This window comes from Megalopta genalis, unplaced genomic scaffold (assembly GCF_051020955.1).
Source record: "Megalopta genalis isolate 19385.01 unplaced genomic scaffold, iyMegGena1_principal scaffold0590, whole genome shotgun sequence".
NCBI lineage: Eukaryota > Metazoa > Arthropoda > Insecta > Hymenoptera > Halictidae > Megalopta > Megalopta genalis.
In genome coordinates this window covers 9,768-35,346 of record NW_027476659.1, presented here as the reverse complement: position 1 = coordinate 35,346, position 25,579 = coordinate 9,768, and the positions used below count along the sequence as shown (strand labels likewise).

At 38.4% G+C, this 25,579-nt stretch overlaps 1 protein-coding gene across 1 annotated transcript; it reads left to right on the top strand.

The window, feature by feature from the left end:
• Positions 1–2,926: 2,926 nt before the first annotated feature.
• LOC143263424 (uncharacterized) lies at positions 2,927–5,752 on the top strand. Its single transcript, XM_076528409.1, has one exon. The coding sequence runs from the start codon at positions 2,927–2,929 to the stop codon at positions 5,750–5,752; it is 2,826 nt and encodes a 941-aa protein (XP_076384524.1).
• Positions 5,753–25,579: the final 19,827 nt, after the last annotated feature.

The following is a 25,579-nucleotide window of genomic DNA, read 5'->3' as shown; positions in this document are numbered from 1 at the left end:
GAAACCCCCATGTGCACCGCTCCTAGGTACGGTCCGTGCCTGCATGTGGCCATTATTCGGAGCGGTCACTTTCCCTTCCGTCCTCCTCCTTCTAACTCTCGATCTTGTCCATTATTTTTTAAACCAATCAGACAGGACAACCGTTCCCACTCTCGACTCAAAAGGAAGGAAGCACGAAGGGTCGACGGGGACACCGAGTTGACTTCGGAAAAAGGATCCCGAGCCCAGGCAGTCTTCCAACCACTTTCAAACCAAACACACTCTACGATTATCTAGCAATCAGTACCGCTTAGTTTTAAGTGTTAGAAATAAAGATTTTATAGTGATTACCATACAAGACAATTCATTATATCATCCTTATCATCGTAAAGGGTAATAGGGAACCGCGTCACATTGAGAAATTCATCTCTACGCGGAAACATTGGTCCTTCGAGCCGGATTTAATATCAGTGAATAGGTGAAAACTCAACAGCCACCCTCAGGATGACATCAGCAATCTTCTTCTGAGGCACGTCTACAACAGTTATTCCAACGTACAACCTCAGACCACAAGGAGCTGTAGGTTCAAGGTCGTCACACCGCAAAGGTAGGCTCGTTTATTTCATCACTAAATCCCTTATCGTTTCCTCATTTTCCAACCATGGCTTCTGAAAATACTCAAATCAGCACTCTGCGACGAAAACGTGGTAACATTATCGTACAGATCACGTGGCTAACCAATCTACTAGATCAACAGCAAAATGCTGATCACTGCGATACTCTCCTTATTTCGGAACACATCGACGGACTCAACAAAGCGTGGAGCCGCTTCGACGATATCCAATTCGGGTTAGAAACTCTCGATTCATCTGAAGAAACGCGCCGATTCGAGATTCAAAGCCAGTATTACTCAATAGTAGCTCGGGCAAAGGCAATGATGCAAAGACATGAATTGCCGAACGATCCTCGCGGTGTTAGTCCTATATCACCAGTATCGACTGCATCAGCCCGGATGGCAATTAAACTACCAGAGATGCGATTACCAACATTTGACGGCACGTTGGAAAATTGGGCATCATTCTACGATGTATTCTCCTCTACGATCGATCGCAATGAAAACCTAACGCCAGTCCAAAAGTTACAATATCTGCGATCAACACTTACCGGAAAGGCCGCGGCATGTATTAGATCATTGAATACCACCGACGCAAACTATCTCGACGCGATAGAAATATTAAAGGATAAATTTCATTGTCCCCGACGGACCCTCCTACGACATTGCGATGCTATTCGCGATATTCCCAAATTGACGAAGGATACTCCAGAAGGCTTGAGCGATTTATTAGACGCGTTAAACCAACACTTGCGGGCACTTCGGAATTTAGGCGAACCAATTGCAACGTGGAACTCCTTTTTAATATCTACGATTTTATCAAAACTTAATCCCGACACCGTTTGGCAATGGGAACTTACTTTATCGGACAAAAACATGCCTCCGTATACCCATTTATTGGAATTTCTGGAGAAACGAGCAAACTGTTCACCAGCAGCGATCATAAAAACCAACGCGACCTACGGAAGTCGCACCACCCCTTCAACTAATCATTCCTACTCAAGTACCAGAGGAATCTCGCGCACGCAAACATATCTTGCCACGAAAACTCCACAGTGTCCGATTTGCAATGGATCGCATCTAACTCGGGATTGCGAAACCTTTAATCTCGCTTCTCCCACCGCTCGGTTCGAAACGGTCGTCAAGACAGCTTTGTGCCAGAACTGTTTGCGACCCGGCCATTCCACGAACGTCTGCCGTTCGTTGTTTACATGCAGAATATGCAATCAACGACACCACACGCTCTTACATCGACAAGAACAAGTAGCACAGGAACGAATCGGTACCTCGCCATCCTCGACACACGAAACGCCGATTCCCACATTACTTCCGGAAGACACGACATCAACCAACGGGAAAACAAGGTCAATATGACCACTATCGAAGAAAACTCCCAGACCCATCTAAGCACGCACATACATAGTCAATACCGATACCAACGAATTATTAGTTACGGCACAAATCAATATCTTCGATGTCAATCATCAAAAAATATCATGCCGTGCCCTAATTGACACGTGCTCCACCACCAATTTCACGACGAACGATCTGGCCAAGAAACTCCGTTTGTCACAAGAACGATGCAACATCTCTGTAGGCGCTCTCAATTCTCTTTCGACCATCGCCAACCATACCATTCGCGCGACCATACAATCTAGAGTCAGCAACTTCCAGCGAACCCTCACATTTTTGATCGTGCCAAACATCGCTTCAGTGGTACCAGATCAAACAGTCGATCGTACCATGCTCAAGATCCCTCGCAGTACCGAACTCGCAGACTCAAGGTTCCATCGACCAGCACCAGTTGACATTTTACTGGGAGCTGGAACCGCGCTATCTATATTATGTGTAGGACAAATTAACCTCTCACAACCAGACGGCCCAGACCTTATTCTCCAAAAGACAATGCTTGGATGGGTCATCGGAGGCAGTGTACCAACAGCACAACCAAATCGGCAGGCAACGTGCCACACCACAACAACACTGAAACTCGATTTGGCACGTTGTTGGGAAATGGAAGAAGGTCCACAATCGCAGCGTTTGTCAGAATCAGAAGCGACATGCGAACAACATCATCCAGGAATACCTCGATCTTGGACACATGTCCGAGGTGCATGCATCACGTCCAGGATATTATCTTCCACATCATGGGGTCATTAAGATGTCGAGCAACACGACGAAACTGCGCGTAGTCTTCGACGGGTCGGCAGTCACAAGTACCGGAATCTCGCTCAATGACACACTACACACTGGACCCAAGATACAAGATGATTTTTATGCATTTTGCTCCGATTCCGCATCCACCAATATGTCATTACCGGAGACATCGAGAAAATGTATAGACAATTTCTCGTGCGCCCAGAGGACAGACAATACCAAAGAATTCTCTGGCGTGACAACAAGAATTGTGTCAAAACATATGAATTAAATACGGTAACATTCGGTTTATCAGCCGCCCCATATCTAGCTATCAGATGCCTTAAACAATTAGCGCAAGACGAGGGTCATCAATTTCCTTTCGCTGCGAAGATTTTACAGCGGGATTTTTACGTGGACGATGCACTCACCGGCGCATCCACTATACAAGAAGCCCTCACACTACGAAACGAATTGACGCAACTTCTTCATTCAGCTGGATTGAATATTAGACAGTGGGCATCCAATGATCAAGAACTGCTAAGCGGGTTACCGGATCAAAACATCAATCAAAAACTCCACCTCGGCGAATCATCCACAATCAAAACACTCGGGATCGTTTGGGATTCAGCGGAGGACTCCATCACTTACACCGTCAAGCCTCTTACGCATGCATCTCGAGTCACTAAACGGTCAATCAGTTCAGAAATCGCGAAAATCTATGACCCATTGGGTCTTTTAGGTCCTATCATCATTGTCGCAAAACTCCTCCTCCAGAAACTGTGGACTCTGAAGGTGGATTGGGATGAAACACTTCCCATGAGTTTACACACCCAATGGACACGATATTATACACAACTGCCATTACTCAATAATGTGAAATTCCATCGGAAAACCATAATTACTGCCGCTTCAGACATAGAGCTTCATGGGTTCTGTGACGCCAGCGAGAAGGCCTACGGAGCTTGCATATATCTGCGTTCGACCAATGCACAAGGCGAAACGCAGGTAGAACTCCTCGCAGCCAAATCAAAGGTTGCACCATTGAAGAGTCAGTCCATCCCGCGACTCGAGTTATGCGGAGCACTGCTACTTACCGCTCTACTAAATACGATCCTAAGGGCATTACACATCCAGATCGACCGTACAATCCTGTGGACAGACTCAACAATAGTCTTACATTGGCTAAATGCGTCTCCACATACCCTGAAAACCTTCGTCGCCAACCGAGTAGCAGAAATACAGTCAAAAACCACAATCTCCGATTGGCTCCACGTCAGCTCCTCAGATAATCCAGCAGATTTACTCTCTCGAGGTCAAACTGTTCAAGACTTCTTGAGAGCATCCATATGGCAACACGGACCACACTGGCTCCGACAGGAACGGGTGCTCTGGCCTATTCGGGAATTGATACCATGTATCGAAGATCCGGAGCAAAGAAAGGTCACCTGTGTGGCCACAACTACCACGCCAGTGGACACGAGTATCCTTGAACGGTACTCATCATGGGGAAAATTGCTGCGGATTATTGCACTATGCCGACGATGGAAACCGGGTCGGATTATAAAGGGGAGTGTCACCGCGACCGAACTGGCACAAACAAAAATCACCATAATCAAATTGGTCCAAGCCAAACATTTCGAAAGGGAACTACGCACCCTTAACCGGCGAGCTGATCAGGAAATTCCACACAAGCTAGCAAAACTAAGTCCATTTATCGATCAAGACGGTATTCTCAGAGTAGGAGGTCGATTACACAATTCAGCCTTGACGTTTTCACAAACGCATCCCATAATACTACCAAAATCACACGTCACGTCCTGCATTATTTTAAAGGAACACACGGACCTACTACATGCGAGGACTCAACACACATTGTACTCACTAAGGAAAACATATTGGCCAATCGATGGTCGAAGTCAAGTGTGGCAGACCATTTCGAAATGTGTCCGTTGTCGTCGAGCCAACCCACCACCCGTCAATTATATTATGGGCAATCTACCCCGAGCAAGGGTAACAGAATCGCGTCCATTTGCCAACGTGGGATTCGATTACTGTGGACCATTCTTTATAAAAGAGCGAAAACATAGAAACCGCGGTCGCGTCAAGGTCTATGTTGCGGTCTTCGTATGTTTAGCTGTAAAGGCCGTACATCTCGAGCTCGTTAGCGATCTAACCAGCGAAGCCTTCATCGCAGCACTACGACGCTTCATCGCGAGAAGAGGTTTTTGTACAAATCTATACTCCGATAACGGCACCAATTTCAAGGGAGCAGAAGGTGAATTTCGGGAGCTGCGAGAACTGTTAGGTGCGGATGATCATCGCGAAAAGGTGACCACATTCCTCGCCGAACGCGCCATCAATTGGCATTTCATCCCACCACAAACTCCCCATTTTGGAGGTCTCTGGGAAGCGGCAGTGAAATCCTTCAAACATCATTTTAAACGCGTCGTAGGTGTTGAATTATTGACATTTGAAAATCTAAACACATTAATTATTGACATCGAAGCCATCCTCAACTCCCGACCCCTCACACCAATTTCATCCAATCCAACAGATCTCCTTGCATTAACTCCGGGTCATTTCCTCATTGGTGAGGCTATCACGAGTCTACGCGAACGCGACTTGAAAGACACTCCGTCGAATCGATTGTCCCAATGGCAACGTATCCAACAATTAAGGCAGCATTTTTGGAAACGTTGGCATCGAGAATATCTAAATGAACTGACTACCCGCAATAAATGGACCAGAGGACATCATCCGATCACTGAGGGCACCATCGTTCTTCTCAGGGAAGATAACGTGCCTTCCATGCAGTGGCCTCTCGGACGCGTAATCAAAACCTATCCAGGCTCCGACGGCATAGTTCGCACAGTCACAGTGAAGACTGCTACGAGCGTGTTCGACCGGAACGTCAAAAAACTCGTCCCATTGCCAATCGAGTCGGGTGACGAAAACCAAGGACGCAACGAACCCATGACAGAAGATGGCCAGCCCGAGAATTCTACCTCTAACAATTCATAGACATAAGAATCACATGAACACGCACCTTGACACCACACATCACCTGCACACACCATACACATTATATATTTACCGTCAGTATTAGTCACTATACATAAGAAACACTCATTCCTCTTCGATCGGTTCCCTCTCAAGGGGGGGAGGATGTTCCGCGCAAAAACACATAAATCAGGCAATCGGTCCTATCTGTCCTTGGGCCCAGGTGAAAAACCACCCGTAGCAGGCAGTTTCCCGAAAAGCCGTTCCTTACTCAAATTTCATCCCTTGTTTCGTTATGTCCAACAGTTGCGCACCAGATGTTAGACAATCACCGCATCCTCAGATGGTTCCTCTGCATACACCATTCAAGTCGAAGCACTTCCGGGGTTTATTGCCTGCTACGGTCAACGTCTAAAATGCGCGAAACCCCCATGTGCACCGCTCCTAGGTACGGTCCGTGCCTGCATGTGGCCATTATTCGGAGCGGTCACTTTCCCTTCCGTCCTCCTCCTTCTAACTCTCGATCTTGTCCATTATTTTTTAAACCAATCAGACAGGACAACCGTTCCCACTCTCGACTCAAAAGGAAGGAAGCACGAAGGGTCGACGGGGATACCGAGTTGACTTCGGAAAAAGGATCCCGAGCCCAGGCAGTCTTTCAACCACTTTCAAACCAAACACACTCTACGATTATCTAGCAATCAGTACCGCTTAGTATTAAGTGTTAGAAATAAAGATTTTATAGTGATTACCATACAAGACAATTCATTATATCATCCTTATCATCGTAAAGGGTAATAGGGAACCGCGTCACATTGAGAAATTCATCTGTACGCGCAAACATGGATATTAAGCGAACTCGTTTGTTTCGTCTGCATTTGAATCTATATAACTTATATCTCTAGTATCTGAAGCTAAATCACTTTTATCGCATGGATATGAAGCTAAACCTACTACATCGCATTGATTTGAAGCTAAATCATGTGTGTTGCATGGATTTGAAGCTAAACCTTCTACATCGCATTGATTTGAAGCTTAATCATGTGTTTTGCATGGATTTAAAGCTAACTCGTTTGCTTCCACTTCATTTGAAGCTATTTCACTTATATCGAAAGTATCTGATGCTAAATCATTTCTACCGCATGGATTTGAAGCTAAACCATCTACATCGCATTGATTTGAAGCTAGACCTTCTACATCGCATTGATTTCAAGCTAAATCGTGTGTTTCGCATGGAGTTGAATCTAGCTCGTTTGTTTCGTCTGCATTTGAAACTATATCACTTACATCGCATGTATCTGAAGCTAATTCATTTGTTTCGCATGGATTTGAAGCTAAACATTCTACATAGCATTGATTTAAAGGTTAATCACGTGTTTTGCATGGATTTGTATCTAACTCGTTTGTTTCTACTGCATTTGAAGCTATATCACTTATATCGCATGTATCTGATGCTAAATCATTTGTGTCGCATGGATTTGAAGCTAAACCTTCTACATCGCATTGATGTGAAGCTAAATCATGTGTATAGCATGGATTTTGAAGCTAACTCATTTGATTCGTCTGCATTTGAAGCTATATCACTTATATCGCATGTATCTGATGCTAAATCACTTGTATCGCATGGATTTGAAGCTAAACCTACTACATCGCATTGATTTGAAGGTAAATCATGTTTATCGCATGGATTTTGAAGCTAACTCGTTTGTTTTTCCTGCATTTGAAGCTATATCACTTATATCGCTAGTATCTGAAGCTAAATCACTTGTATCGCATGGATTTGAAGCTAAACCTACTACATCGCATGGATTTGAAGCTAAATCATGTGTGTCGCATGGAGTTGAAGCTAGTTCGTTTGTTTCGTATGCATTGGAACCTATATCACTTATATCCCAATTGTTTGAAACTAAAAAATTTGTTTCGCACGGATTTGAAGCTGAACCTTCTACATCGCATTGATTTCAAGCTTAATCATGTGTTTTGCATGGATTTGAAGCTAACTCGATTGCTTCCCCTTCATTTGAAGCTATATCACTTATATCGAAAGTAGCTGATGCTAAATCATTTGTTCCGCATGGATTTGAAGCTAAACCTTCAACATCGCAATGATTTGGAGCTAAATCATGTGTTTCGCTTGGATTTGAATCTAACTCCATTGATTCGTCTGCATTTGATGCTATATCACTTATATCGCAAGTATCTGTTGCTAAATCATTCGTGTCGCAAGGATTTGCAGCTAAACCTTCTACATCGCATTGATTTGAAGCTAAACCTTCTACATCGAATTGATTTGAAGCTAGACCTTCCAGATCGCATTGATTTGAAACTAAATCATGTGTTCCGCATGGATTTGAAGCTAAACCTTCTACGGAGCATCGATTTGAAGCTTAATCATGTGTATAGCATGGATTTTGAAGCTAACTCATTTGATTCGTCTGCATTTGAAGCTATATCACTTATATCGCATGTATCTGATGCTAAATCACTTGTATCGCATGGATTTGAAGCTAAACCTACTACATCGCATTGATTTGAAGGTAAATCATGTTTATCGCATCGATTTTGAAGCTAACTCGTTTGTTTTTCCTGCATTTGAAGCTATATCACTTATATCGCTAGTATCTGAAGCTAAATCACTTGTATCGCATGGATTTGAAGCTAAACCTACTACATCGCATGGATTTGAAGCTAAATCATGTGTGTCGCATGGAGTTGAAGCTAGTTCGTTTGTTTCGTATGCATTATATATTTACTTATATCCCAATTGTTTGAAACTAAATAATTTGTTTCGCACGGATTTGAAGCTGAACCTTCTACATCGCATTGATTTCAAGCATGCAGTTAAAACTATATCACCTATATCCCAAGCGTGTGAAGCTCAATCTATTGTTTCGGTTGGATTTGAAGCTAAACCTTCTACTTCGCATTGATTAGAAGCTAAATCATGTGTTTCGCTTGGATTTGAAGCTGATCCTTCTACTTCGAATTGATTTGAAGCTAAATGATGTATTTCGTATGGATTTGAAGCTAACTCGTTTGATTCGCATGCAGTTGAAACTATATCACCTATATCCCAAGTGTTTGAAGCTCAATCCATTGTTTCGCTTGGATTTGAAGCTAAACCTTCTACATCGCATTGATTTGAAGCTAAATCATGTGTTTCGCTTGGATTTGAAGCTAACTCGTTTGTTTGGTTTGCGTTTGAAGCTATATCACTTATATCGCAAGTGTTTGAAGCTAACTCATTTGTTTCGCATGGATTTGAAGCTGAACCATCTACTTCGAATTTATTTGAAGCTAAATGATGTATTTCATATGGATTTGGAGCTAACTCGTTTGATTCGCATGCAGTTGAAACTATATCACCTATATCCCAAGCGTTTGAAGCTCAATCTATTGTTTCGCTTGGATATGAAGGTAAACCTTCTACTTCGCATTGATTAGAAGCTAAATCATGTGTTTCGCATGGATTTGAAGCTAAGACGTTTGTTCCGCATGCAGTTGAAGTTATATCTCCTATATCCCAAGTGTTTGAAGCTCAATCCATTGTTTCGCTTGGATTTGAAGCTAAACCTTCTACTTCGCATTGATTTGAAGCTAAATCATGAGTTTCGCATGAATTTGGAGTTAACTTGTTAGTTTCGCCTGCAATTGAAGCTATATCATTTATATCGCAATTATTTGAAGCTAAATCATTTGTTTCGCACGTATTTGAAGCTAATCCATGTGTTCCGCTTGAACTTTAAGCTAAATCATGTCTTTCGCATGGAATTGAAGCTAACTGGTTTGTTTCGCCTGCATTTGAAGCAGTATCACTTGCATCGCAAGTAGTTGAAGAAAAATCATTTGTGTCGCATGGATTTGAAGCGATACCTTCTACATAGCATTGATTTGAAGCTTAATCGTGTGTTTTGCATGGATTTGAAGCAAACTCGTTTGTTTCGCCTGCATTTGAAGCTATATCACTTATATCCCAAGTGATTGAAGCTACATCATTTGTTTCGCATGGATATGAAGCTAAACCTTCTCCATCGCATTGGTTTGAATCTAAATCATGTGATTTGCTTAGATGTGAAGCTATCTCGTTTGTTTCGTCTGCATTTGAAGCTATATCACTTATATCGCTAATATGTGAAGCTAAATCACTTGTTTCGTATGGATTTGAAACTTGACCTTCTACATCGCATTGATTTGTAGCTATATCATGTGTTTCGCGTGGATTTGAAGCTAACTCGATTGTTTCGTATGCATTTGAACCTATATCACATATATCGCAAGTATGTGAAGCTAAATCATTTGTGTCGCTTGGATTTGAAGCTAAACCTTCTACATCGCACTGATTTGAAGCTAAACATTCTACATCGCATTGATTTGAATCTAAACCTTCTACATCGCATTGATTTGTAGCTAAACCTTCTACATCGCATTGATTTGTAGCTAAATCATGTGTTTCGCTTGGATATTAAGCTAACTCGTTTGTTTCGTCTGCATTTGAAGCTATATCACTTATATCGCTAGTATCTGAAGCTAAATCATTTGTTCCGCTTGGATTTGAAGCTAAGCCTTCTACTTCGCATTGATTTGAAGCTAAATCAAGTGTATCGCTTGGATTTTGAAGCTAACTCGATTGTTTCGTCTGCATTTGAAGCTATATCACTTATATCCCAAGTGATTGAAGCTACATCATTTGTTTCGCATGGATTTGAAGCTAAACCTTCTACATCGCATTGTTTTGAATCTAAATCATGTGTTTCGCTCGGATTGGAAGCTAACTCGTTTGATTCGCCTGCAGTTGAATCTATATCACTTATATCACAAGTATCTGAAGCTAAACCATTTATTTCGCATGAATTTGGAGCCAAGTCAAGTATTTCGCATGAATTTGAAGCTAAAGCATGTCTTTCGCATGAATTTGATACTAAACTATGTGCTCAGTGTGAATTTGTATCAAAATCATGTATTTCGTAATGAATTTGTAGCTCAATCATGTGTTTCGCATTATTTTGAATCTAAATCATGTGTTACGCATTAATTTAAACCTAAATCATATGTTTCGCATGAATCTGAAGCTAAATCATGTGTGTCGCATTAATTTTTACCGAACTCATGTGTTTCGCATAAATTTGATGCTAAGTCATGTGTTTTGCATTAATTTAAACCCAAATCATGTATTTTGAATGTAGTTGAAGAAAAATCAAATGTATAGCCTGAATATGAAGCTAAATCATTTGTTGTCACATGCATTTGAAGCTAACTCGTTTGTTTCGCCTACATTTGAAGCTATATCACTAATATCCCAAGTGTTTGAAGCTAAATCAATTGTTTTTCATGGATTTGCAGCTAAACCTTCTGCATCGCATTTATTTGAACCTAAATCATTTGTTTCGCATGGATTTGAAGCTAAGCCTTATACTTCGCATTGATTTGAAGCTAAATCATGTGTTTCGCTTGGATATGAAGCTAACTCGTTTGTTTCGCATGCAGTTGAAGCAATATCGCCTACATCCTAAGTGTTTGAAGCTCAATCATTTGCTTCGCATGGATTTGTTGCTAATCATTCTACATCGCATTGGTTTGAAGCTAAATCATGTGTTTCGCTTGGATATGAAGCTAACTCCTTTGTTTCGTCTGCATTTGAAGCTATTTCAATTATATCGCAAGCATTTGAAGCTCAATCATTTGTTTCGCATGCATATGAAGCTAAACCTTCTACATCGCATTGATTTGAATCTAAAGCATGTGATTCTCTTGGATTTGAAGCTAACTCGTTTGTTTCGCCTGCATTTGAAGCTATATCATTTATATCGCAAGTATTTGAAGCTAAATCATTTGTGTTGCATGGACTTGAAGCTAATCCTTCTACATCGTATTGATTTGAAGCTACATCTTGTGTATCGCATGGATTTGAAGCTAAACCCGCTACATCGCATTGATATGCAGCTACATCATGTGTTTCGCATGGACTACAAGTTAACTCGTTTGTTTCGCCTGCATTAGAAGCTACATCACTTATATCGCAAGTATTTCTACTGAAATCACTTGTATCGCACGGATTTGCAACTAAACCACGTGTTTGGCATGAATTTGAAGCTAAATCATGTGTTTCGCATGGAGTTGAAGCTAACTCGTTTGATTCGTCTGCATTTGAAGCTATATTACTTATATCGCAAGTATTTGAAGCTAAATCATTTGATCCGCATGGATTTGAAGCTGAGCCTTCTACATCGCATTGATTTGAAGCTAAATCATGTGTTTCGCATGGATTTGAAGCTAAACCTTCTACATCGCATTGATTTGAAGATAAATCATGTGTTTCGCTTGGATTTCAAGCTTACTCGTTTGTTTTCTCTGCATTTGAAGCTATATCAATTATTTCGCAAATATCAGAAGCTAAATCATTTGTGTCGCATGGATTTGAAGCTAAGCCTTCTATTTCGCATTGATTTGTGGCTAAACCTTCTACATCGCATTGATTTGAAGCTAAATCATGTGTTTCGCATGGAGTTGAAGCTAACTCGTTCGATTCGTCTGCATTTGAAGCTATATCACTTATATCCCAAGTGTTCGAAGCTAAATTATTTGTTAAGCATGGATTTGAAGCTAATCCTTCTACATCGCATTGATTTGAAGCAAAATCATGTGTTTCGCATGGAGTTGAAGCTAACTCGTTTGATTCGTCTGCATTTGAAGCTATATTACTTATATCGCAAGTATTTGAAGCTAAATCATTTGATCCGCATGGATTTGAAGCTGAGCCTTCTACATCGCATTGATTTGAAGCTAAATCATGTGTTTCGCATGGATTTGAAGCTAAACCTTCTACATCGCATTGATTTGAAGATAAATCATGTGTTTCGCTTGGATTTCAAGCTTACTCGTTTGTTTTCTCTGCATTTGAAGCTATATCAATTATTTCGCAAATATCAGAAGCTAAATCATTTGTGTCGCATGGATTTGAAGCTAAGCCTTCTATTTCGCATTGATTTGTGGCTAAACCTTCTACATCGCATTGATTTGAAGCTAAATCGAGTTTATCGCATGGTTTTTGAAGCTAACTCGTTTGATCGTCTGCATTTCAAGCTATATCACTTATATCCCAAGTATTTGAAGCTAAATCATTTGTGTTGCATGAATTTGAAGCTCATCCTTCTACTTCGCACTGATTTGAAGCTAAATCAAATGTATCGCGTGGATTATGAAGCTAACTCGTTTGATCGTCTGCATTTGAAGCTATATCACTTATATCCCAAGTGTTTCAAGCAAAATCATTTGTTAAGCATGGATTTGAAGTTAAACCTTCTACATCGCATTGATTTGAAGCTAAATCATGTTTTTCGTATAGATATGAAGCTAACTCGTTTGTTCGTCTGCATTTGAAGCTGTATCACTTATACCGGAAGTATCTGAACCTAAATCATTTGTTTCGCATGGATTTGACGCTATGCCTTCTACTTCGCATTGATTTGAAGCTAAATCATGTGTTCCCCATGGATTTGAAGCCAAGCCTTCTACATCGCATTGGTTTGAAACTAAATCACGTGTTTCGCTTCGATTTGAAGTTAACACGTTTGTTTCCCATAGATTTGAAGCTAACTCGTTTGTTTCGGCTGCATTTGAAGCTAAATCATGTGTTTCGCATGGATTTGAAGCTAAACCTTCTACATCGCATTGATTTCAGCTAAATCAAGTGCTTGGCATGGATTTGAAGATAACTCGTTTGTTTCTTCTGCATTTGAAGCTATATCGCTTATATCGCAAGTGTCTGAAGCTAAATCACTTGTTTCGCGTGGACTTGAAGCTAACTCGCTGATCGTTTGCATTTGAAGCTATATCACTTATATCCCAAGTGTCTGAAGCTAAATCATATGTTGTGCATGGGTTTGAAGGTAAACCTTCTACATCGCATTGATTTGAAGCTAAATCATGAGTTTCGCATGGATTAGAAGCTAACAAGTTTGTTTCGCCTGCATTTGAACCTATATCATTTATATCGCAAGTATTTGAAGCTAAATCATTTGTTTTGCATGGATTTGAAGCTCATCCTTCTACTTCGCATTGATTTGAAGCTAAATCAAGTTTATCGCATGGATTTTGAAGCTTACTCGTTTGATCGTCTGCATTTGAAGCTATATCACTTATATCCCAAGTGTCTGAAGCTACATCATTTGTTGTGCATGGACTTGAAGGTAAACCTTCTACATCGCATTGATTTGAAGCTAAATCATGAGTTTCGCATGGATTAGAAGCTAACTCGTTTGTTTCGCCTGCATTTGAAGCTATATCATTTATATCGCAAGTATTTGAAGCTAAATCATTTGTGTTGCATGGATTTGAAGCTCATCCTTCTACTTCGCATTGATTTGAAGCTAAATCATGAGTTTCGCATGGATTAGATGCTAACTCGTTTGTTTCGCCCGCATTTGAAGCTATATCATTTATATCGCAAGTATTTGATGCTAAATCATTTGTTTTGCATGGATTTGAAGCTCATCCTTCTACTTCGCATTGATTTGAAGCTAAATCATGAGTTTCGCATGGATTAGAAGCTAACTCGTTTGTTTCGCCCGCATTTGAAGCTATATCATTTATATCGCAAGTATTTGAAGCTAAATCATTTGTGTTGCATGGATTTGAAGCTAATCCTTCTACTTCGCATTGATTTGAAACTAAATCAAGTTTATCGTATGGATTTTGAAGCTAACTCGTTTGATCGTCTGCATTTGAAGCTATATCACTTATATCCCAAGTGTTAGAAGCTAAATTATTTGTTAAGCATGGATTTGAAGGTAAACCTTCTACATCGCATTAATTTGAAGCTAAATCATGAGTTTCTCATGGGTTAGAAGCTAACTCGTTTGTTTCTTCTGCATTTGAAGCTATATCACTTATATCGCAAGTGTCTGAAGCAAAATCACTTGTTTCGCGTGGACTTGAAGCTAACTCGTTTGTTTCGCCTGCATTTGAAGCTATATCATTTACATCGCAAGTACTTGAAGCTAAATCATTTGTGTTGCATGGATTTGAAGCTAATCCTTCTACTTCGCATTAATTTGAAGCTAAATCGAGTATATCGCATGGATTTTGAAGCTAACTCGTATGATCGTCTGCATTTGAAGCTATATCACTTATATCCCAAGTGTCTGAAGCTAAATCATTTGTCGTGCATGGATTTGAAGGTAAACCTTCTACATCGCATTGATTTGAAGCTAAATCATGAGTTTCGCATGGATTACAAGCTAACTCGATTGTTTTGCCTGCATTTGAAGCTATATCATTTATATCGCAAGTATTTGAAGCTAAATCATTTGTGTTGCATGGATTTGAAGCTAATCCTTCTACTTCGCATTGAATTGAAGCTAAATCAAGTTTATCGCATGGATTTTGAAGCTAACTCGTTTGATCGTCTGCATTTCAAGCTATATCACTTATATCCCAATTGTTTGAAGCTAAATTATTTGTTAAGCATGGATTTGAGGGTAAACCTTCTACATCGCATTGATTTTAGGCTAAATCATGAGTTTCGCATGGACTAGAAGCTAACTCGTTTGTTTCGCCTGCATTTGAAGCTATATCATTTATGTCGCAAGTATTTGAAGCTAAAACATTTGTGTTACATGGATTTGAAGCTAATCCTTCTACTTCGCATTGATTTGAAGCTAAATCAAGTTTATCGCATGGATTTTGAAGCTAACTCGTTTGATCGTCTGCATTTCAAGCTATATCACTTATATCCCAAGTGTTTGAAGCTAAATTATTTGTTAAGCATGGATTTGAATGTAAACCTTCTACATCGCATTGATTTGAAGCTAAATCATGAGTTTCGCATGGATTAGAACCTAACTCGTTTGTTTCGCCTGCATTTGAAGCTATATCACTTATATCCCAAGTGTCTGAAGCTAAATCATTTGTTGTGCATGGATTTGAAGGTAAACCTTCTACATCGCATTGATTTGAAGCTAAATCATGAGTTTCGCATGGATTAGAAGCTAACTCGTTTGTTTCGCCTGCATTTGAACCTATATCATTTATATCGCAAGTATTTGAAGCTAAATCATTTGTTTTGCATGGATTTGAAGCTCATCCTTCTACTTCGCATTGATTTGAAGCTAAATCCAGTTTATCGCATGGATTTTGAAGCTTACTCGTTTGATCGTCTGCATTTGAAGCTATATCACTTATATCCCAAGTGTCTGAAGCTACATCATTTGTTGTGCATGGACTTGAAGGTAAACCTTCTACATCGCATTGATTTGAAGCTAAATCATGAGTTTCGCATGGATTAGAAGCTAACTCGTTTGTTTCGCCTGCATTTGAAGCTATATCATTTATATCGCAAGTATTTGAAGCTAAATCATTTGTGTTGCATGGATTTGAAGCTCATCCTTCTACTTCGCATTGATTTGAAGCTAAATCATGAGTTTCGCATGGATTAGATGCTAACTCGTTTGTTTCGCCCGCATTTGAAGCTATATCATTTATATCGCAAGTATTTGATGCTAAATCATTTGTTTTGCATGGATTTGAAGCTCATCCTTCTAATTCGCATTGATTTGAAGCTAAATCATGAGTTTCGCATGGATTAGAAGCTAACTCGTTTGTTTCGCCCGCATTTGAAGCTATATCATTTATATCGCAAGTATTTGAAGCTAAATCATTTGTGTTGCATGGATTTGAAGCTAATCCTTCTACTTCGCATTGATTTGAAACTAAATCAAGTTTATCGTATGGATTTTGAAGCTAACTCGTTTGATCGTCTGCATTTGAAGCTATATCACTTATATCCCAAGTGTTAGAAGCTAAATTATTTGTTAAGCATGGATTTGAAGGTAAACCTTCTACATCGCATTGATTTGAAGCTAAATCATGAGTTTCTCATGGGTTAGAAGCTAACTCGTTTGTTTCTTCTGCATTTGAAGCTATATCACTTATATCGCAAGTGTCTGAAGCTAAATCACTTGTTTCGCGTGGACTTGAAGCTAACTCGTTTGTTTCGCCTGCATTTGAAGCTATATCATTTACATCGCAAGTACTTGAAGCTAAATCATTTGTGTTGCATGGATTTGAAGCTAATCCTTCTACTTCGCATTGATTTGAAGCTAAATCGAGTATATCGCATGGATTTTGAAGCTAACTCGTATGATCGTCTGCATTTGAAGCTATATCACTTATATCCCAAGTGTCTGAAGCTAAATCATTTGTCGTGCATGGATTTGAAGGTAAACCTTCTACATCGCATTGATTTGAAGCTAAATCATGAGTTTCGCATGGATTACAAGCTAACTCGATTGTTTTGCCTGCATTTGAAGCTATATCATTTATATCGCAAGTATTTGAAGCTAAATCATTTGTGTTGCATGGATTTGAAGCTAATCCTTCTACTTCGCATTGAATTGAAGCTAAATCAAGTTTATCGCATGGATTTTGAAGCTAACTCGTTTGATCGTCTGCATTTCAAGCTATATCACTTATATCCCAATTGTTTGAAGCTAAATTATTTGTTAAGCATGGATTTGAGGGTAAACCTTCTACATCGCATTGATTTTAGGCTAAATCATGAGTTTCGCATGGTTTAGGAGCTAACTCGTTTGATTTGCCTGCATTTGAAGCTATATCATTTATATCGCAAGTGTTTGAAGCTAAATCATTTGTTAAGCATGGATTTGAAGGTAAACCTTCTACATCGTACTGATTTGAAGCTAAATCATGAGTTTCGCATGGATTAGAAGCTAACACGTTTGTTTCGCCTGCATTTGAAGCTATATAATTTATATCGCAAGTATTTGAAGCTAAATCATTTGTTAAGCATGGATTTGAAGGTAAACCTTCTACATCGCATTGATTTGAAGTTAAATCATGAGTTTCGCATGGATTAGAAGCTAACTCGTTTGTTTCGCCTGCATTTGAACCTATATCATTTATATCGCAAGTATTTGAAGCTAAATCATTTGTTTTGCATGGATTTGAAGCTCATCCTTCTACTTCGCATTGATTTGAAGCTAAATCAAGTTTATCGCATGGATTTTGAAGCTTACTCGTTTGATCGTCTGCATTTGAAGCTATATCACTTATATCCCAAGTGTCTGAAGCTACATCATTTGTTGTGCATGGACTTGAAGGTAAACCTTCTACATCGCATTGATTTGAAGCTAAATCATGAGTTTCGCATGGATTAGAAGCTAACTCGTTTGTTTCGCCTGCATTTGAAGCTATATCATTTATATCGCAAGTATTTGAAGCTAAATCATTTGTGTTGCATGGATTTGAAGCTCATCCTTCTACTTCGCATTGATTTGAAGCTAAATCATGAGTTTCGCATGGATTAGATGCTAACTCGTTTGTTTCGCCCGCATTTGAAGCTATATCATTTATATCGCAAGTATTTGATGCTAAATCATTTGTTTTGCATGGATTTGAAGCTCATCCTTCTACTTCGCATTGATTTGAAGCTAAATCATGAGTTTCGCATGGATTAGAAGCTAACTCGTTTGTTTCGCCCGCATTTGAAGCTATATCATTTATATCGCAAGTATTTGAAGCTAAATCATTTGTGTTGCATGGATTTGAAGCTAATCCTTCTACTTCGCATTGATTTGAAACTAAATCAAGTTTATCGTATGGATTTTGAAGCTAACTCGTTTGATCGTCTGCATTTGAAGCTATATCACTTATATCCCAAGTGTTAGAAGCTAAATTATTTGTTAAGCATGGATTTGAAGGTAAACCTTCTACATCGCATTGATTTGAAGCTAAATCATGAGTTTCTCATGGGTTAGAAGCTAACTCGTTTGTTTCTTCTGCATTTGAGGCTATATCACTTATATCGCAAGTGTCTGAAGCTAAATCACTTGTTTCGCGTGGACTTGAAGCTAACTCGTTTGATCGTCTGCATTTGAAGCAATATCACATATATCCCAAGTGTTTGAAGCTAAATTATTTGTTAAGCATGGATTTGATCGTAAACCTTCTACATCGCATTGATTTGAAGCTAAATCAAGTTTATCGCATGGATTTTGAAGCTAACTCGTTTGATCGTCTGTATTTGAAGCTATATCACTTATATCCCAAGTGTTTGAAGCTAAATTATTTGTTAAGCATGAATTTGAAGGTAAACCTTCTACATCGCATTGATTTTCAGCTAAATCAAGTGCTTGGCATGGATTTGAAGATAACTCGTTTGTTTCTTCTGCATTTGAAGCTATATCAGTTATATCGCAAGTGTCTGAAGCTAAATCACTTGTTTCGCGTGGACTTGAAGCTAACTCGTTGATCGTTTGCATTTGAAGCTATATCACTTATATCCGAAGTGTCTGAAGCTAAATCATTTGTTGTGCATGGATTTGAAGGTAAACCTTCTACATCGCATTGATTTGAAGCTAAATCATGAGTTTCGCATGGATTAGAAGCTAACTCGTTTGTTTCGCCTGCATTTGAAGCTATATCATTTATATCGCAAGTATTTGAAGCTAAATCATTTGTTTTGCATGGATTTGAAGCTCATCCTTCTACTTCGCATTGATTTAAAGCTAAATCAATTTTATCGCATGGATTTTGAAGCTTACTCGTTTGATCGTCTGCATTTGAAGCTATATCACTTATATCCCAAGTGTCTGAAGCTACATCATTTGGTGTGCATGGACTTGAAGGTAAACCTTCTACATCGCATTGATTTGAACCTAAATCATGAGTTTCGCATGGATTAGAAGCTAACTCGTTTGTGTCGCCTGCATTTGAAGCTATATCATTTATATCGCAAGTATTTGAAGCTAAATCATTTGTGTTGCATGGATTTGAAGCTCATCCTTCTACTTCGCATTGATTTGAAGCTAAATCACTTGTTTCGCGTGGACTTGAAGCTAACTCGTTTGATCGTCTGCATTTGAAGCTATATCACTTATATCCCAAGTGTCTGAAGCTAAATCATTTGTGTTGCATGGATTTGAAGCTAATCCTTCTACTTCGCATTGATTTGAAGCTAAATCAAGTTTATCGTATGGTTTTTGAAGCTAACTCGTTTGATCGTCTGCATTTGAAGCTATATCACTTATATCCCAAGTGTCTGAAGCTAAATCACTTGTGTTGCATGGATTTGAAGCTAATCCTTCTACTTCGCATTGATTTGATGTTAAATCATGTTTGTCGCATGGATTTTGAAGCTAACTCGTTTGATCGTCTGCATTTGAAGCTATATCACTTATATCCCAAGTGTTTGAAGCTAAATTATTTCTTAAGCATGGATTTGAAGGTAAACCTTCTACATCGCATTTATTTGAAGCTAAATCATGAGTTTCGCATGGATTAGAAGCTAACTCGTTTGCTTCGCCTGCATTTGAAGCTATATCATTTATATCGCAAGTTTATGAAGCTAAATCATTTGTGTTGCATGGATTTTAAGCTAATCCTTCTACTTCGCATTGATTTGAAGCTAAATCAAGTTTATCGCATGGTTTTTGAAGCTGACTCGTTTGATCGTTTGCATTTGAAGCTATATCACTTATATCCCAAGTGTTCGAAGCTAAATTATTTGTTAAGCATGGATTTGAAGGTAAACCTACTACATCGCATTGATTTGAAGCTAAATCATGAGTTTCGCATGGATTAGAAGCTAACTCGTTTGTTTCGCCTGCATTTGAAGCTATATCATTTATATCGCAAGTATTTGAAGCTAAATCGTTTGTGTTCCACGGATTTGAAGCTAATACTTCTACTTCGCATTGATTTGAAGCTAAATCAAGTTTATCACATGGATTTTGAAGCTAACTCGTTTGATCGTCTGCATTTCAAGCTATATCACTTATATCCCAAGCGTTTGAAGCTAAATCATTTGTTGCCCATGGATTTGAAGGTGAACCTTCTACATCGCATTGGTTTGAATATAAATCATGAGTTTCGCATGGATTTGAAGCTAACTCGTTTGTTTCGCCTGCATTTGAAGCTATATCATTTATATCGCAATATTTGAAGCTAAATCATTTGTGTTCCACGGATTTGAAGCTAATCCTTCTACTTCGCATTGATTTGAAGCTAAATCAAGTTTACGGCATGGATTTTGAAGCTAACTCGTTTGATCGTCTGCATTTGAAGCTGTATCATTTATATCGCAAGTACTTGAAGCTAAATCATTTGTGTTGCATGGATTTGAAGCTAATCCTTCTACTTCGCATTGATTTGAAGCTAAATCAAGTTTATCGCATGGATTTTGAAGCTAACTCGTTTGATCGTCTGCATTTGAAGCTATATCACTTATATCCCAAGTGTTTGAAGCTAAATTATTTGTTAAGCATGAATTTGAAGGTAAACCTTCTACATCACATTGATTTGAAGCTAAATCATGAGTTTCGCATGGATTAGAAGCTAATCCGTTTGTTTCGCTTGCATTTGAAGCTATATCACTTATATCGCAAGTATTTGAAGCTAAATCATTTGTTAAGCATGGATTTGAAGGTAAACCTTCTACATCGCATTGATTTGAAGCTAAATCATGAGTTTCGCATGGATTAGAAGCAAACACGTTTGTTTTGCCTGCATTTGAAGCTATATAATTTATATCGCTAGTATTTGAAGCTAAATCATTTGTGTTGCATGGATTTGAAGATCATCCTTCTACTTCGCATTGATTTGAAGATAAATCAAATTTATCGCGTGGATTATGAAGCTAACTCGTTTGATCGTCTGCATTTGAAGCTATGTCACTTATATCCCAAGTGTTTGAAGCTAAATCATTTGTTAAGCATGGATTTGAAGGTAAACCTTCTACATCGCATTGATTTGAAGCTAAATCATGAGTTTCGCATGGATTAGAAGCTAACTCGTTTGTTTCTCCTGCATTTGAAGCTATATGATTTATATCGCAAGTATTTGAAGCTACATCATTTGTGTTGCACGGATTTGAAGCTAATCCTTCTACTTCGCATTGATTTGAAGCTAAATCAAGTTTATCGCATGGATTTTGAAGCTAACTCGTTTGATCGTCTGCATTTGAAGCTATATCACTTATATCCCAAGTGTTTGAAGCTAAATTATTTGTTAAGCATGGATTTGAAGTTAAACCTTCTACATCGCATTGATTTGAAGCTAAATCATGAGTTTCGCATGAATTACAAGCTAACACGTTTGTTTCGCCTGCATTTGAAACTATATCATTTATATCGCAAGTATTTGAAGCTAAATCATTTGTTAAGCATGGATTTGAAGGTAAAGCTTCTACATCGCATTGATTTGAAGCTAAATCAAGTTTATCGCATGGATTTTGAAGCTATCTCGTTTTATCGTCTGCATTTGAAGCCATATCACTTATATCCCAAGTGTTTGAAGCTAAATCATTTTTTAAGCATGGATTTAAAGGTAAACCTTCTACATCGCATTGATTTGAAGCTAAATCATGTGTTTCGCATAGATATGAAGCTAACTCGTTTGTTTCGTCTGCATTTGAAGCTGTATCATTTATACCGCAAGTATCTGAACCTAAATCATTTGTTTCGCATGGATTTGAAGCTAAACCTTCTACATCGCATTGGTTTGAATATAAATCATGAGTTTCGCATGGATTTGAAGCTAACTCGTTTGTTTCGCCTGCATTTGAAGCTATATCATTTATATCGCAATATTTGAAGCTAAATCATTTGTGTTCCACGGATTTGAAGCTAATCCTTCTACTTCGCATTGATTTGAAGCTAAATCAAGTTTACGGCATGGATTTTGAAGCTAACTCGTTTGATCGTCTGCATTTGAAGCTGTATCATTTATATCGCAAGTACTTGAAGCTAAATCATTTGTGTTGCATGGATTTGAAGCTAATCCTTCTACTTCGCATTGATTTGAAGCTAAATCAAGTTTATCGCATGGATTTTGAAGCTAACTTGTTTGATCGTCTGCATTTGAAGCTATATCACTTATATCCCAAGTGTTTGAAGCTAAATTATTTGTTAAGCATGAATTTGAAGGTAAACCTTCTACATCACATTGATTTGAAGCTAAATCATGAGTTTCGCATGGATTAGAAGCTAATCCGTTTGTTTCGCTTGCATTTGAAGCTATATCACTTATATCGCAAGTATTTGAAGCTAAATCATTTGTTAAGCATGGATTTGAAGGTAAACCTTCTACATCGCATTGATTTGAAGCTAAATCATGAGTTTCGCATGGATTAGAAGCAAACACGTTTGTTTTGCCTGCATTTGAAGCTATATAATTTATATCGCTAGTATTTGAAGCTAAATCATTTGTGTTGCATGGATTTGAAGATCATCCTTCTACTTCGCATTGATTTGAAGATAAATCAAATTTATCGCGTGGATTATGAAGCTAACTCGTTTGATCGTCTGCATTTGAAGCTATGTCACTTATATCCCAAGTGTTTGAAGCTAAATCATTTGTTAAGCATGGATTTGAAGGTAAACCTTCTACATCGCATTGATTTGAAGCTAAATCATGAGTTTCGCATGGATTAGAAGCTAACTCGTTTGTTTCTCCTGCATTTGAAGCTATATGATTTATATCGCAAGTATTTGAAGCTACATCATTTGTGTTGCACGGATTTGAAGCTAATCCTTCTACTTCGCATTGATTTGAAGCTAAATCAAGTTTATCGCATGGATTTTGAAGCTAACTCGTTTGATCGTCTGCATTTGAAGCTATATCACTTATATCCCAAGTGTTTGAAGCTAAATTATTTGTTAAGCATGGATTTGAAGTTAAACCTTCTACATCGCATTGATTTGAAGCTAAATCATGAGTTTCGCATGAATTACAAGCTAACACGTTTGTTTCGCCTGCATTTGAAACTATATCATTTATATCGCAAGTATTTGAAGCTAAATCATTTGTTAAGCATGGATTTGAAGGTAAAGCTTCTACATCGCATTGATTTGAAGCTAAATCAAGTTTATCGCATGGATTTTGAAGCTATCTCGTTTTATCGTCTGCATTTGAAGCCATATCACTTATATCCCAAGTGTTTGAAGCTAAATCATTTTTTAAGCATGGATTTAAAGGTAAACCTTCTACATCGCATTGATTTGAAGCTAAATCATGTGTTTCGCATAGATATGAAGCTAACTCGTTTGTTTCGTCTGCATTTGAAGCTGTATCATTTATACCGCAAGTATCTGAACCTAAATCATTTGTTTCGCATGGATTTGAAGCTAAACCTTCTACATCGCATTGATTTGAAGCTAAATCATGAGTTTCGCATGGATTAGAAGCTAACTCGTTTGTTTCGCCTGCATTTGAAGCTATATCATTTATATCGCAAGTATTTGAAGCTAAATCATTTGTGTTCCACGGATTTGAAGCTAATCCTTCTACTTCGCATTGATTTGAAGCTAAATCAAGTTTATCGAATGGATTTTGTGGCTAACTTGTTTGATCGTCTGCATTTGAAGCTATATCACTTATATCTCAAGTGTTTGAAGCTAAATTATTTGTTAAGCATGGATTTGAAGGTAAACCTCCTACATCGCATTGATTTGAAGCTAAATCATGAGTTTCGCATGGATTAGAAGCTAACACGTTTGTTTCGCCTGCATTTGAAGCTATATCATTTATATCGCAAGTATTTGAAGCGAAATCATTTGTTCAGCATGGATTTGAATTTAAACCTTCTACATCGCATTGATTTGAAGCTAAATCATGAGTTTCGCATGGATTAGAAGCTAACTCGTTTGTTTCGCCTGCATTTGAAGCTATATCATTTATATCGCAAGTATTTGAAGCTAAATCATTTGTGTTGCATGGATTTTAAGCTAATCCTTCTACTTCGCATTGATTTTAAGCTAAATCAAGTTTATCGCATGGATTTTGAAGCTAACTCGTTTGATCGTCTGCATTTGAAGCTATATCACTTATATCCCAAGTGTCTGAAGCTAAATCACTTGTGTTGCATGGATTTGAAGCTAATCATTCTACTTCGCATTGATTTGATGTTAAATCAAGTTTATCGCATGGATTTTGAAGCTAACTCGTTTGATCGTCTGCATTTGAAGCTATATCACTTATATCCCAAGTGTTTGAAGCTAAATTATTTGTTAAGCATGGATTTGAAGGTAAACCTTCTACATCGCATTTATTTGAAGCTAAATCATGAGTTTCGCATGGATTAGAAGCTAACTCGTTTGCTTCGCCTGCATTTGAAGCTATATCATTTATATCGCAAGTTTATGAAGCTAAATCATTTGTGTTGCATGGATTTTAAGCTAATCCTTCTACTTCGCATTGATTTTAAGCTAAATCAAGTTTATCGCATGGATTTTGAAGCTAACTCGTTTGATCGTCTGCATTTGAAGCTATATCACTTATATCCCAAGTGTTTGAAGCTAAATTATTTGTTAAGCATGGATTTGAAGGTAAACCTTCTACATCGCATTTATTTGAAGCTAAATCATGAGTTTCGCATGGATTAGAAGCTAACTCGTTTGCTTCGCCTGCATTTGAAGCTATATCATTTATATCGCAAGTTTATGAAGCTAAATCATTTGTGTTGCATGGATTTTAAGCTAATCCTTCTACTTCGCATTGATTTTAAGCTAAATCAAGTTTATCGCATGGATTTTGAAGCTAACTCGTTTGATCGTCTGCATTTGAAGCTATATCACTTATATCCCAAGTGTCTGAAGCTAAATCATTTGTGTTGCATGGATTTGAAGGTAAACCTTCTACATCGCATTGATTTGAAGCTAAATCATCAGTTTCGCATGGATTAGAAGCTAACACGTTTGTTTCGCCTGCATTTGAAGCTATATCATTTATATCGCAAGTATTTGAAGCTAAATCATTTGTGTTGCATGGATTTTAAGCTAATCCTTCTACTTCGCATTGATTTTAAGCTAAATCAAGTTTATCGCATGGATTTTG